Raw genomic sequence first — 12,948 nt, forward strand, 5'->3', positions numbered from 1 at the left:
CGCTCATCATGTTTAATTAAAAAGCTAATAAACTCTTTTTAATGTTTTTTCTGCCGGGCACTGGACTGATTGCAGCTGGAAGCAGTGGCCAACTCCCTCCCTCCCCCACCCACCCCACCCCCTCTCCCGTCCTCCCCCCCCACCCCCATAGTAGGACTGCACCGAACACTGACTAATTCATGAAAACTTAATGTGCAGCGATGATTAGTAATGTACTAATGTTCTCTTTACTTTCAGCTCCATGGGCGGCCAAATTATACCGCGATTTTAATAAATCTACAAGACGAGCCTTCATTTTCGTTTTTTTTTTAAAATGGCAATAAAAAAAGCAAAATTGCTGGATGGACAGGGTCTGGCGGGTGGAGATTTCTAATAGGATTCCACAATAGGGGCGTCATATGCCTACTACGCATATGGCATTTCTCCTGGGGATATAGGGAAGAGAGAGGGAAGAAGACGAGGAGGAAAGCAAAAAAAAAAATCAGGGTTTCGCGCCGTCGATCGCCAGTCATTGACCTGGTTTAAAAAAAACAACTCTCTTGTCAGGTCACATCAGGACAGGATTCAGTTCAGCCATAATCGAAAACATGCCAACTCTCACTTCTCAGCTCGGGACGTGTAAGAACGTGTACGTGGGCAATACTTCAGAGGGAGACGTCTCGAAGGCGTGGTAAGGCGCAGTATCAAATGCAAGGATTATTATTATTAACCAATATGTGTAAATTAACGAAAAGGGGGAGTAAACGGCACACTGCTCTGAACAACAGGAAACTACTCACATTCCAGGCAAGATAGGGATTTAATGTAATTCACCCTCCAGCTATTCACGAAAAAAACGAACGAACAATTTTATACCTCCAAATTGCCATCATCTTTGAAAGACCTTTTAAGCCCTTGGTATTTTCAGTCGGAAAAAAAAAACTAAAATGCAAATAAAACAGTTTGAAAGTCCCTGGGAAGTCTGACGGTCAAAAATGATTTGAAAACAAAATGTGCAGCGACTTCGAACAATGTAGAACAATGGCGTGGCACGTTCTGTAAATCTTCCTTTGAGATAAGAACAGTTCATTTTGTACATCTCTGGCAATAGTTGTGCTACCAGGTGCAGAATTGCCTTGTAAACAGGATGCAGCTGTCCAGAAGATTGCAAGCCGCTGCAACATGATAAGACCAGACACACTCGAATATAGAAAGCATCGTTCGAATCGTCACTTCATACACATGGTCACCAGCATCTCAGCCGTGTTTGGAAGCTATATTTATACCCCAGCTTTATAAATCATAGCTAAGGCAGGGAGATTAAAAGACGTTCGAAGTATTCCAGAAATTCTATTCAGAGGGCCAGCATCCATTTTGCAGCTAGAGTGAATCGACGCCATTGAGAACTAGATCAAATCTGTATTGTTTTCTGCGGAGTTCAGCTCGACATTCTCATTGCGCTCAAATTACCTCGTGTGTAGATATGCTGCGCGCGCAGTTTGTGTGTGTATTTCTGTGCGCGTGCGTATGTATGAGTGCGCGAGTGTTTTTTTCTGGTCAGCCGGACATCTGTGACGTACAAAAACCCACCAACACGCTTAAGAAGATCCAAACCACACAGCCTAAGCATTGAAATTTCCACGCTCTGGAAGGGAGAGTGCACTCTCTTCTCTCCCTCCCTGGGTAGGGGTGCACTCTGCTTCCCTGACCGCAGAATGTGAGGTGCAAGAGTAGCAACAACCCATGTGTCTGGGGCTCCAGAGTGTGGGGGGGGGGTGGGGGAGAGGGGGGGAAATTGCTGAACTAGCTCAATACCGTGTTGCTCGCCGTTCAGAACACTGTCTGACAAGCTTCCTGACGCTTGTCTTCCTGGAACCACCCCGCTCGTTAGGGTGCTTTGGCTTGCAGTGTTAACAGGAGCAGAATGGGAAGAATCCTTCAAGTCCTGCTGACAAGGCAAACCTGACTGGTCTGTCAGCAGCATTGCCTTGGGGCAATGAGGACCCGAATGACTTACGAACTGGACTATTTGCGAACGCCACGGAGAGTTGACTCGATTTCTGTGTGTGTGTGCGTGTGTGTGTACGGTATCTTACGGCCAAACTGATTAGCTCCCCCCAATTTACCAGGTGCGACTATTTAATCTACAGACCTACCTTCGCATCGTCCTCTAAGCTGTTATAGTTTAGGCCCCCACGCTGTCGAATGGTCAACTCCTAATCATGGCAATAATTTACATTTACATTTCGCTCCACTTCGCTGAGAACAGCAAGCGGCAAATTTAAGGGCTGTTTTTGTTTTCAGGTCTGTTCTCTTCCAAATATAGCAACTGCAAACGATTCATCATCCAGCTTGGCCTCCTTGCATAACAGAGGTCATAATGGAGCTGTGTAACTTTCAAGTGTATCCGTTCACCAAATAAAAGCTGTGTGTTGGGCGGCGGAGGAGGGGGTGTGGGGGGGCGCAGGGGATGAATGTAACAATGGGATTTCTCACCATCTCATCGTCAGACCAGCATTTCTCAATCAGTTTGGGCACAGGCTTCTTCACCAGTCTTTGCAAGGCCTTTCCTGCGTCGTAACTGCTCTCGTGCAACTAAAATGATTGGGGGGGGGGGGGTGGAGGGGAGGGAATAAGAGAGAAACGACCGTTAGAAAAGTTACCTCCTTCAAAACACACGAAAAAGATGAAGCACTTCAAGTTACAAAATCCTAATACCAGTTTTTAAGAGTCACCAACTCCCGAAACTGGTGATTTTTGACGTCTTAATTATCAACACTGATGATTGTGACTGTTAATAAATGTGGTCAACGAGAGCAGTCAATACGTAAACTGGCTATAGGTTCGAGCATCTTTTTCCCACGCGCATATACACACCACAACCACCCACTCATCACCCACACACCACACCACACGTACAATTACTTGAAATATTAAATGAAAGTACTTAGTTTTGAATTAATTAATTATTCAGTACAAAGCAGTTTTTTGTGTTGGGGGTGGGTGTGTGGGGGGGGGGGGTTGAGAGTTGCAGATTAATTCACAAGCCACTCCGCCTGCAGTATCATACATTAGTATTAATCTTCATTCGGTGAATCAGAGAACAGGAGTCTGAAGTGGTAAACGACCATCATCTCAACTAATCTGTTGCCTTTATTACACAGTAACAAACTGGTGTGGTGGTTCAGAGGCTGGAATGACAGTCGTTGAATGAAAGAACAAACTCGCATTCTTTATGCCACCTCCAAACATCCCAAGTTCTCATTGCCTCACAAGTAATGATCGTCAAGGTCAGTGATAGCTCTTGTGGGTGAATGCAGTAGCCATTTGCGCCCGCAACTATCCTACAAACAGCCATGACTAATTAATCTGGAGGACATGTTGGTCGGTGACAGTGAGAGGGAAACTTCACTTTCTTTTCAAACAGTGCAATGGGATACAGAGTATTGGATCTCACCCCAAAGCAGCCGTTGTTCACAGGTCACAGGAATGACAAGCCTGCCTTATATTTCCTTCGTCCTTGTTTGCAGTTCCCCCAATGTGTGCAGGTACCGGTATAGTTACCCCAGAGCAAGGATCAAATCTGGTACCTTCCCTGGTCTGCTTGCTTCACTACCTCGCTACGTAACCCACTGAGCTATCGGGAACTTCCGGGGCGATATTTTATACGAATTCCGTTTCTCTCAACCTGACAGCAAAGTTCAGTCTCTCGTTCGTCCCCCAAATAAAAAGCGTTAAGAGAAAAATACCGAGGCATCACATCAGGTCATTGGGCAAATGTGCCTCCTAGTTTAAAAGCGTGAATTGACTACTCTGCTTCCCAACCTCTCTGCACTGCAATGGCTTCGAGAGGAATTTTCAACTCCAATTTTCTTTGCAGAAAAGGACTGTGCATAATCCTAATTAAGCAAGCTCGTTTCCTGGGGCAATCTTGCGGCATGTAAAATAAACAAAGCCCCGACAAATTGTTCAGTTTTGTTGGAATAAAAAAAAATCTCGGGCGCCAAGGATAAATAACAAGGCTTGGCAGAACTGTCAAATAGCCACAATTTCACTGCAAGGTCTCATTGCTTCTGCACAAACTGCTCATATGATCTGCCATTTTCTGTCAGCACAAATCCCGAGCATAAATTTTCCTTTTGGCATGGCTCAGCTGTCGTCCACCTTCGCGCTGTAATGAACTCATGAATTACATCTCGCAGTGCTGACAGTCCCCATCTAACACATCAAAATATTGTTCTTCAATTGTAATTTATAACTTCATTTGCATGTCCCCTTTCTCCACTGTGACCTTCCCCAACCAAGTGCCACTGCGTGGCTGCAGTCACAACAAAAGCAGCTGTGCATCACTTATGATTACAGCTATTATACTTCCCAGCTCCATACATCACACTGCAGTTGTGTTTTCACACCGCCGTTTGCTGCACAAAGCAAGAACACGGATCAGCATTTTCCACCCGCTCTGGGAACACCGTTAATGTCATCTTTATTGCACTTCACCGTGCGTGCGTGTTATCAAAAAAAAAGATACACTGCACCGTCAAATATTGGCAATATTCATTTTAGTTTTTTTAAAATATATATTTCTTGCAATGGGTCTAAAATATGGGTTGGGCTAAGAGCCAATGGGCTAAACAAACTCAAGTGATCTTTATACCCAATTAATCAACAAAATGATCTTAGAATCGCCCGTAATCTTTTCATGGAAATTACTAATTACACAGTTAAGGGCAAGTGTAGGGATTTGCATACGGGCTGCTAGCCCACCTTGCATTTTCGACCACCGATGTATTTCAATACAACGGTTGCGCAAAATTTGGTCTGTACCATTGTCTTACCATTATTAGAATTTATTGCATTTCTCGGTCGTGAAAAAAAAATCAACGTGTTGCATGTAATATCGCCAACATTCAAATAAACTTTTTCTTAACAAGAAGAATTCTTGCATTTGACACAGCGCCTTCGAGACGTCTCATAGTGCTTCGCAGGATGCACTGTAAAGTGGAGTGACTGTGTATTATCTTGAGCACCAAAGCTCATCTGCACTAGGCAGAGGCAACGATGTTGTGGTGATCTCTAACCTGGATATTAGAATACGCGGAGCCAGGAGAATGATCGAGTGTGAACAGCGCTACATAAATGCATGGTGTTATTGTTGTTGTTGGTTCTACTGCTTGTTCTTCAGTCTCTCCATCTTACCACCATCTGGGGCTGATTTTTCAGTCGCCAGCCCCTCCACCGCCAACACCAATTTCCGGTGTGGGATGAGCGAAGGCAATGGGTGGGAAGAGATAAAACAAAGAGTGTTTTGGGTGGAGTTGAAACAAAACACTCGGGAAATAATGGACAGCCTGGGCTCAAGCTGTAAATAAATCGATAAATAAATAATAGTAACTTGGTCACTCAATCCACAACTGTTTGCGGGGACACTGCCGTGTGCAATTGGCCGCCCACAAAATATATTCTGTGAAGTGCTTTGAGACGTCTCGAAGACATAAGGCGCTATGTCAAATGCAAGGATTATTATTATTATTATTATTATAAACGTGCAATTTTCTGACTGCAATCTAGAGTTTGGACTAAATACACACGTCTTCGGAGCCTGGAATAGATTTTTGAAACTTGTGGCCAATTTTGACAAAATAAATCTGTCCTTTCCAGCTATGCTCAATCCAGCAGCTGTTGTCTGAAGGGAGTCTGATGTCTTACACTTGCAGTAACACTGGGTAGAAGACCACGATGCCGAGCCACTATTCACCTTGCACCTCAAACTGGTCAGACACAGGAAGAGGCGGGGGGGGGGGGAAATTACACCGTGTAAAAAGCACTCGGAGAGAGCGAGAAAGAGAGAGAGGGTGAGAAAGAGAGAGAGAGAGAGAAAAAAAAACACCCACAGCCAAGGACAACAAAATTCCAGACTCAAACGCACGCAGGAAGTGCTGCAGTTGCAAAAACAAGGCTCCGGGACTGCAGTATAAAATCCTTTTTTTGTGTGAAGAAATCCTTGATGGATGTTTTAAGTGCTAACAGTTTTTGAAGCTGAGTGCATTTCAAAATGGTTGCTGTGATCTTGATTCTGGCTGGCAAGCTGCCTTTTCAGCCGTTCTCGTTTGCTCCTGTAGCACTGTCTCTCTCTCTCACACACTCTCTCTCTCTCTCCCTCTCTCTCCCTCCGCCTCAAGCTCCTCACTAATTTTAAACTCTTACATTTGCAGCTATTTCACGAACGGGACTTTGAAATAAAGTCAACGTCAGGCTGCTGGCTGGGAGGAAGAGATAACTGGCTACCCCCATTTTGATTTTTTTTTATTAACGCAACAATTCGAAAAAGAAGAATGAGCGCTCACATTTTGAACGGCTCCAAAACATATTTTAAAAAAAAACGCGCGCGCAACACTCTTCTGTGTTCTCGGCTTCGGAAGTTTTCAAGGCAATTCATGTCTGAACGTGTTAGTTAATCAAAAACAAGGTTACACTATGCAAACGTGCCAAGGAAATTAAACATTCAGGCTGCGAGCTCTTGGCTTTAACACATCCCCTTTGGAAAAGTGCATCATATTTAAAATGCGAATCTTAATCACAGAAGTAGTTTGTTTTCAATCTGTTTTTTATTTATGGGTTGTTGTGTTTAAGTGCATTGATTCCAGTCGGCAGGAGCCATTTCCCCGATTATCCACTGGTGCTGACAAGTACATTGACGATATGAAATTGAGCTCCTCCACTGAACCAGTGCTGCTTATTTGCAACAATCACTGTAGAGTAGTGAGCCCGATAATTGCACTCAGTGGGCCTGACCCCATTGTGGATCTGAAATCAGTATGAATATCAAGCCATCAAATGAAACACCGTGTACAGTACTAACTAAACATTTCTTCCACCAGCTCCTGTATTGAGACTATTATCCCCTACACAGCAGACCATCTTCTCTCAGGTCTCTCCACACACTCCCCTCGCCCGTTCTATCCCCCACCTCCCTCCGCCGTGCCTCTCTCCTGTTCCCCCCCCCACTCTGTGTGAAACCCTCTCCGATTCCATGCCGCGAAATGGGAGATCGGGACATTTCAGCCGCACTTCAGTTGCACGATTTTATTGGGTTTGAGAAACAAGCAGTTTATATGGTGCTCTGCCATCCCACACAGAAAGCCACAATCAAGCGCCTCTCCCACACTCTCCTCTCTCCATCACCCCCACCCACGGTTTCCTCATCACCCAGCAGATCAGCTTTTGAGGTCCTTGTTCTCACCACCGAATGCCTCCGTAGCTAAATTAAATTTTAAGTGGCATTTGAAGTCGATATCTGAGAGGCCAGAGGCCGTGCGTGGACTAAATTGTCAGCCTGCACGACTCTAAGATCTTTGCTCGCACCACAGAGGTTTGTGTACGATCACATAGAAGTCCGGTTTAATACCTTTAGAACTTTAATTTCAGGCTTGTTCAGGTTTCGAACCAATTCTGCTGTCCAAAAAAATTATATTTCTTACCAAAATGTTAGTGCTTCTCGTGTTAAAAAAAACCCAAATATTTCCGCTCGCCTGGCTTAAAAAGAAAAATAACACTGGCTTTATTGGAAACTCTTCGCTGTTAAAAGAGTGTCAGGAATTTCAATTACTTCCCTTTCAGTCCAGAGCCCAGCAGCATCTGGCTTGCGCAAGAGGAGAAATTTGAATTTAAACAGATCATAGAAATTTCTACAGTGGATTTTCAGATACAAGAGACACAGGAGGGTCAAAGTGCCAACGTATATTCCTTCGCTGTGAGTGGGTGTTGGGTGGATTCCAAAAAATCCACAGCAAATCTTGAGAGTTGCAGATAATAATAATAAATAAAAATCCTTGCATTTGACATAGGGCCTTATCACATCTTCGAGACGTCTCAAAGCGCTTCACAGGATATACTGCATATTTTGTGGGCAAAACTGGTGGCAGCCAATTGCGCACAGCAGTGTCCCATAAACAGTCAAGGAATGAGTGACCAAATTATACCATCACAAATAAACTGAGCCTTTGGATGGTAATGGTAGTCATTGTTTTTGTAGGCAAATGCAGCAGTCAGAAACTCCCTTCTCCCTGGGAGAAATTTCCTTCCCTTTTTGAGTAGTGTCATCGGACCTTAAACTTTCACGTGAAAAACAGTCAGGCAGGGTCTCGGTTTAATACCTCATCCGAAGGATGACAACACACGCTGCAGCCAGAGCTTTACTGGAATGTCAACCAAGTCGAGACACTTAAGTGAACCTCTGCCTTGTCTGTTTGCTTTGTTAATTTAGTTGGCTGCTAAAGATCGTATGGGACTATTTCAAACATTAGGGTACTCTCTGATGTCCTGGTCAAATACCTTTCTCTTAGAGGTTAGCCAGTTATTTATTTTATGTAGAGCATGTGTGACTTTGCTGTCGCTTTTGCAGTAACATTCAATAAAGCGCTGGGATGATTGACCTAATAAGGCACTATATCAAGTGCAATTATTATACTGCAACAATAAACAAACTTCCTCTTTCCATCTGTCAAACTGTATACATTTCCCAACTGTGAAAGTGTCCCTCTACCAATGCTACTCTCCAGTCAGTTAGTTGACTGGAACATGGGAAAGGCCTGAGGGAACTCATATTCTGATTTTCCTTCCCCCTGTGCCTTAAGGAGAAGCCTGTTAGCTGTCCCCTGATAGAACAGCTGAGATCATGAATTTCACGTGTGGGCAGCTGTAGGCACTATCCACATCCCACCAGTTTGTGTTGCCCTATAATACTGTACGTTCCATTTTGAGCACACGGTGACTGATGGAGATAATATCATTCAGCTCCTTCAGTGATGGGGAAAATAAAACACAGCAGGATTCCATCAATTTACCATTTAGACTGGCTTTCCTTATTATGAAGTCTGTGCATTTGCTGCAACACTTAAAATCTAAGAAAGGTGGATTCGTGAATTATTCATAAATAGCAAATGTAAATAAGTGGACATCTTCATTCAGGGCCTTTCGCAGAACTTAATGAGTGTGGAATAGCAGGCAAATCTCTTTTAACAAATAAAACAATCTTATTCTGATACGATTTTCAAGTTCTTGGAAGTCCTCTGCGTTATTTGCTTGATAAATTCTTATTTTATATGCAAACTGTAATCCTGAAGTACCCTATCTGTTATCTCCTTTCTCCCCTCATCAACAAAGCTCTATTTAGTGAGAGTCTCAGCTAAATGGAATGTGAATTAATTCAATATCGGTACAGATACACTTCCCTGAGGTTTGATTTTCATAAGGCAAGTCACTGGGAGAATAGCGTTATTACATCTAGGAATTCAGCGAAATGACATTTCTCATTTCCCAGCCTTCGTAGGTAGCTTTCACAATTAACGGTAACCCCTCCTCCCCCCTCCACCACACCCCCCAGCTTTGATACTGCCGCAGTCCGCCATTACATACATAAAACATTAGTGGACCGACCTGCCAACTCTGATTTATACAATGTGCCGCAGCAGAATTGATGTGTTTTTCTTGTACTTTAGTGCGAATTTGCAGTGTTCCCCCCACTCCTCCCAGCCCCGCTGTTTCACCCAGCAGAAATGCACCCGTACTGCCAATAGTTGGCAGGCTTCACGGAAACCATGAGGACAGAAGCAGAAGAGCCATATGTTTAGGCCACTTCAGTTAACGATAAAGCACGACACCCACGTCGGCTGAGGCCGGGGCCGGGTTGAAGTTTACCCCGATTGGTTAGCACTGATCCGGGCAGATTCCAAAGTGATTGCATTTTGATTGCGCCTCCCAACTTGCCACCCCACCCACACCCACCCGCACCCTACCCACCCGCCACACACGCCACACCCACACACCCATACACCCACACACACCCCCACGCATCTCACATCCGCACTGTGCGTTTCGTGGCGCTCAGAACCTTTCCCGAGAGAACTTACGGTGTTCAACGCGTTGACTGTGGTGTCGTCACGGGATGCGGCAAGGCAGCCATCTTCTGTGGATCCACCGTCGCACATCCCGGCGAAGGCAGCCATGCTCCTGGACACAAAGAACCGTTTTTTTTTGAGTGACTCGGGGATGGGGGGTGGAGAGGGTGGGTTGGGGTGTGAGGGTGGAGCCCGACACTCGGGATTTTCATCCTTGAAAAATCTCAACTCCGAAAAAACACGACACGTTTCGAAAACGCCACGAACACTTATCTCGAAACCACTGCAGACATTCAACCCCGTATTGGCTGTCATTGGGTTTCCCTTCCAGACTTCCACCGGGACAAACCCGTGCCTTTCGCCATTCATTCATTCATTCACAGGGAGCAAGCCTTGCTTGTCTGTTGCAACTATTTCTCTCGGCCTTTTTTCCCTTCTTGCACAGTCGTGCAATTCTTGAAGGGCCTTCTCCAGGGGCAGAGAGGACAGCCACGAGGCTGAATTCCCCAGTGTCCTGAGCTGCGAGGAATGGCTTGGGCTACGAGGGCTCCTCAGGGGTCGAAAAAGAGACCTCTCAAAAGCAGAAGCACACACGATGCGAAACAAAACTGAGGAAGAAATCGAGGAAGCGAACCCTGCACAATACTTTCAGATTCGCCAAGGCAGCAGGACAAGAAGTCACACGTTCAGGGGTGCGAAACTATTTTCTTTTTTCTTTTATATAGAGAGAGTAAACAGTGAGTAGCCCCGGGTTACCCGGGAAGGGTGGAAGAGTTCAGGACCCTCCGCCACCCACAATGGGGGAAAAAAAACAGCTTTAAGCTGTAATGAAAGGGTATTCTGAAAGGTGAATTCAAATGAGCCTCTTTCGATATGTTTTTTCTCTATTCCCCACCTCCCCACCCACACTACACCCCCAGCCAAGCCATTCCATGAACCCCCACACGTTCACTGCAATCTAAACTGCTAAGCCATGTCATCGCAACTTCCTGCACGTACACACACGTTGGCGCAATTAATCAGCTAAATGGATGCTGGTTCCATTCCGAGTGCTGCCAAGTCCGGCCAGTTTCTCCAAGGTAAAAAAAAAAAGCAGAGTTGCTTTTCGAATAGCGGCCACTTTCTACGAGTTTAACTACACGTTAGCCTCTCACCCCCAGCTCACCCTGTCACAGTCGACGTTCTCTTCTCTCCGTCGTACCTCTAACAGCCCAATTGAGGTTTGCAACCCACTCTGCAGGAAACTGTTTAACCACATTAACACTCAATTCGCCAGCGTGTAAAGATTAACTTGTGTTCTTCAGTGCCAGCACAGTCATCTTCTGTGCGCGCAGTAGCAAACAGGGATAGGGCAGCACTGCAAAGATCTAGGAGTTAGCGTGTGTGCACAACAGCACAAAGCACGGGATAAACGGGAGGAAGGAGATGGGTAGGTGATGGGGATAAAAAAATAATAATTTGGTCACTCAATCCACGACTGTTTGTGGGACAATTGGCTGCCGGGTTTCGCCCACAAAATATACAGTCAATTTACTTTACAGTATATTCTGTGAAGCGCTTTAAAACGTCTCGAAGACGCGATAATATTCTATATCAAACGCAAGGATTATTATTATTATTTAAGGGGGTCCTAAAATCGTGTAGGGGGAGAAACGCACGACATTTTAAAAAGCAAACTGTTTCCTCTGTGTGGAAAAAAACTTTTTTTTTTGGTTTATCAAATCAAGTCAAGTCAAGTGAAGCCATTCGCGTCCTCAGATATGCCGCGAGAGTGTGTTCTCCCTCACCTGGCTGCCCTCAGGTACATCAGCAGGTCACAGTCATTGACTCCAGGTGTCCAAACCAGTTCCTCATGTTCTGTCACCATCTCGCCAGACGACAAGGGAAGAGGCTTCCAATCGGGAAGTTTAGCCTGCACGCAAAAAAAAGTCATCACGTATCTACGTAAAATGCACAGGGCAGAAGATTGTGAGGACAAAACGAATTCTCTGCATTTCCAAAGTTCACGGTTGCGGCTTTGGAAGAAAATACAACACTAGTTTTAGTGACATTTGATCAGGAGGAAACCATCGAGGAAGTTCTGCTATTTTATTAAATCCGAGCAGATCTTTGTATCCCATTATCCTGCCCTTTCTGCTGAGGTTCCTGGCCAACTATCTCCCGGGTAAAATTGGTCACTCACTTGATGGTTGTTTGCGGGACACTGACATACACAAGTTGGCTGCCGAGTTCACCGACAAATACAGTCACTACACTTTACAGTAAATCTTGCGAAGCACTTCGAGAAGTTTTAATGATGTGATGAAGCATTATGTCATGTTATTATTTATTTTAGTCCCTTGGGACGACGTCCTTCCGACTTGAAGGGCGCTATCTATACAATACACAGTCACTATACTTTACAATATATTCTGTGAAGCGCTTTGAAATATCTCGAAGACGTGATAAGGCCCTATATTGTGGAGTCCTGTAGCTCACTGGTTAGAGCACTCGCCTCGCACGTGACAGACCTGGGTTCGATTCCCGTCCGGGCAAAACCTTGGGCAAGTTTCCTTACTCCACATGCCTAATAATAATCGCTCAAGAAAAAATAACAATAATAAATTGGTCGCTTCAATCCACGGCTGTTTGTGGGAGGGACGCTCCTGTGCGCAATTGGCTGCCGCGATTCGTCCACAAATGTACAGTCAATTCACTTTACAGTATGTTCTGTGAAGCGCTTTTAGACGTCTCGAAGACGTGAAAAGCGTTATCTCAAACGCAAGGATTATTATCAAATTATTATTATATGAAATGCAAAAATGATTATTTTGGAATTTGTTGTTATTTTTTTCTATATATTCGGCAATATTAAGTAAGAACCTCGGTTCCGTTTTCAAATAAGCTGTAAGCCAGCAACAAGCTCTGAAGAAATCATTCCAAGTGCCCAAAAACATCTTTGTCCAACGACAAACTGCTCTGTGCACAATTGTTGAGTTCGCATATATTTCAAAACCAATTGAACACCAGCAGTCTTCTCGGGCAGCCATCGAGATAAATACGGATTAGGTTTTACAAAAAAAGTTAACCA

At 44.6% G+C, this 12,948-nt stretch overlaps 1 protein-coding gene across 4 annotated transcripts in view; it reads right to left on the minus strand.

The window, feature by feature from the left end:
• Nucleotides 1-780: 780 nt before the first annotated feature.
• Nucleotides 781-12,948, minus strand: part of rerea (arginine-glutamic acid dipeptide (RE) repeats a) — a 167,114-nt gene continuing 154,946 nt past the window's right edge. For all 4 annotated transcript variants that reach the window (XM_042343579.1, XM_042343580.1, XM_042343581.1 and 1 more), the window contains exons 8-11: nucleotides 11,666-11,790; nucleotides 9,891-9,990; nucleotides 2,476-2,574; nucleotides 781-1,154 (exon numbers count right to left, since the gene is read on the minus strand). In XM_042343579.1, the coding sequence (XP_042199513.1) occupies nucleotides 969-1,154; nucleotides 2,476-2,574; nucleotides 9,891-9,990; nucleotides 11,666-11,790 (510 nt within the window). In that variant the 3' untranslated portion in view covers nucleotides 781-968. The remainder of the gene's footprint in view (nucleotides 1,155-2,475; nucleotides 2,575-9,890; nucleotides 9,991-11,665; nucleotides 11,791-12,948) is intronic.

This window comes from Callorhinchus milii, unplaced genomic scaffold (assembly GCF_018977255.1).
Source record: "Callorhinchus milii isolate IMCB2004 unplaced genomic scaffold, IMCB_Cmil_1.0 Scaffold24, whole genome shotgun sequence".
Taxonomy (NCBI): Eukaryota; Metazoa; Chordata; class Chondrichthyes; order Chimaeriformes; family Callorhinchidae; genus Callorhinchus; species Callorhinchus milii.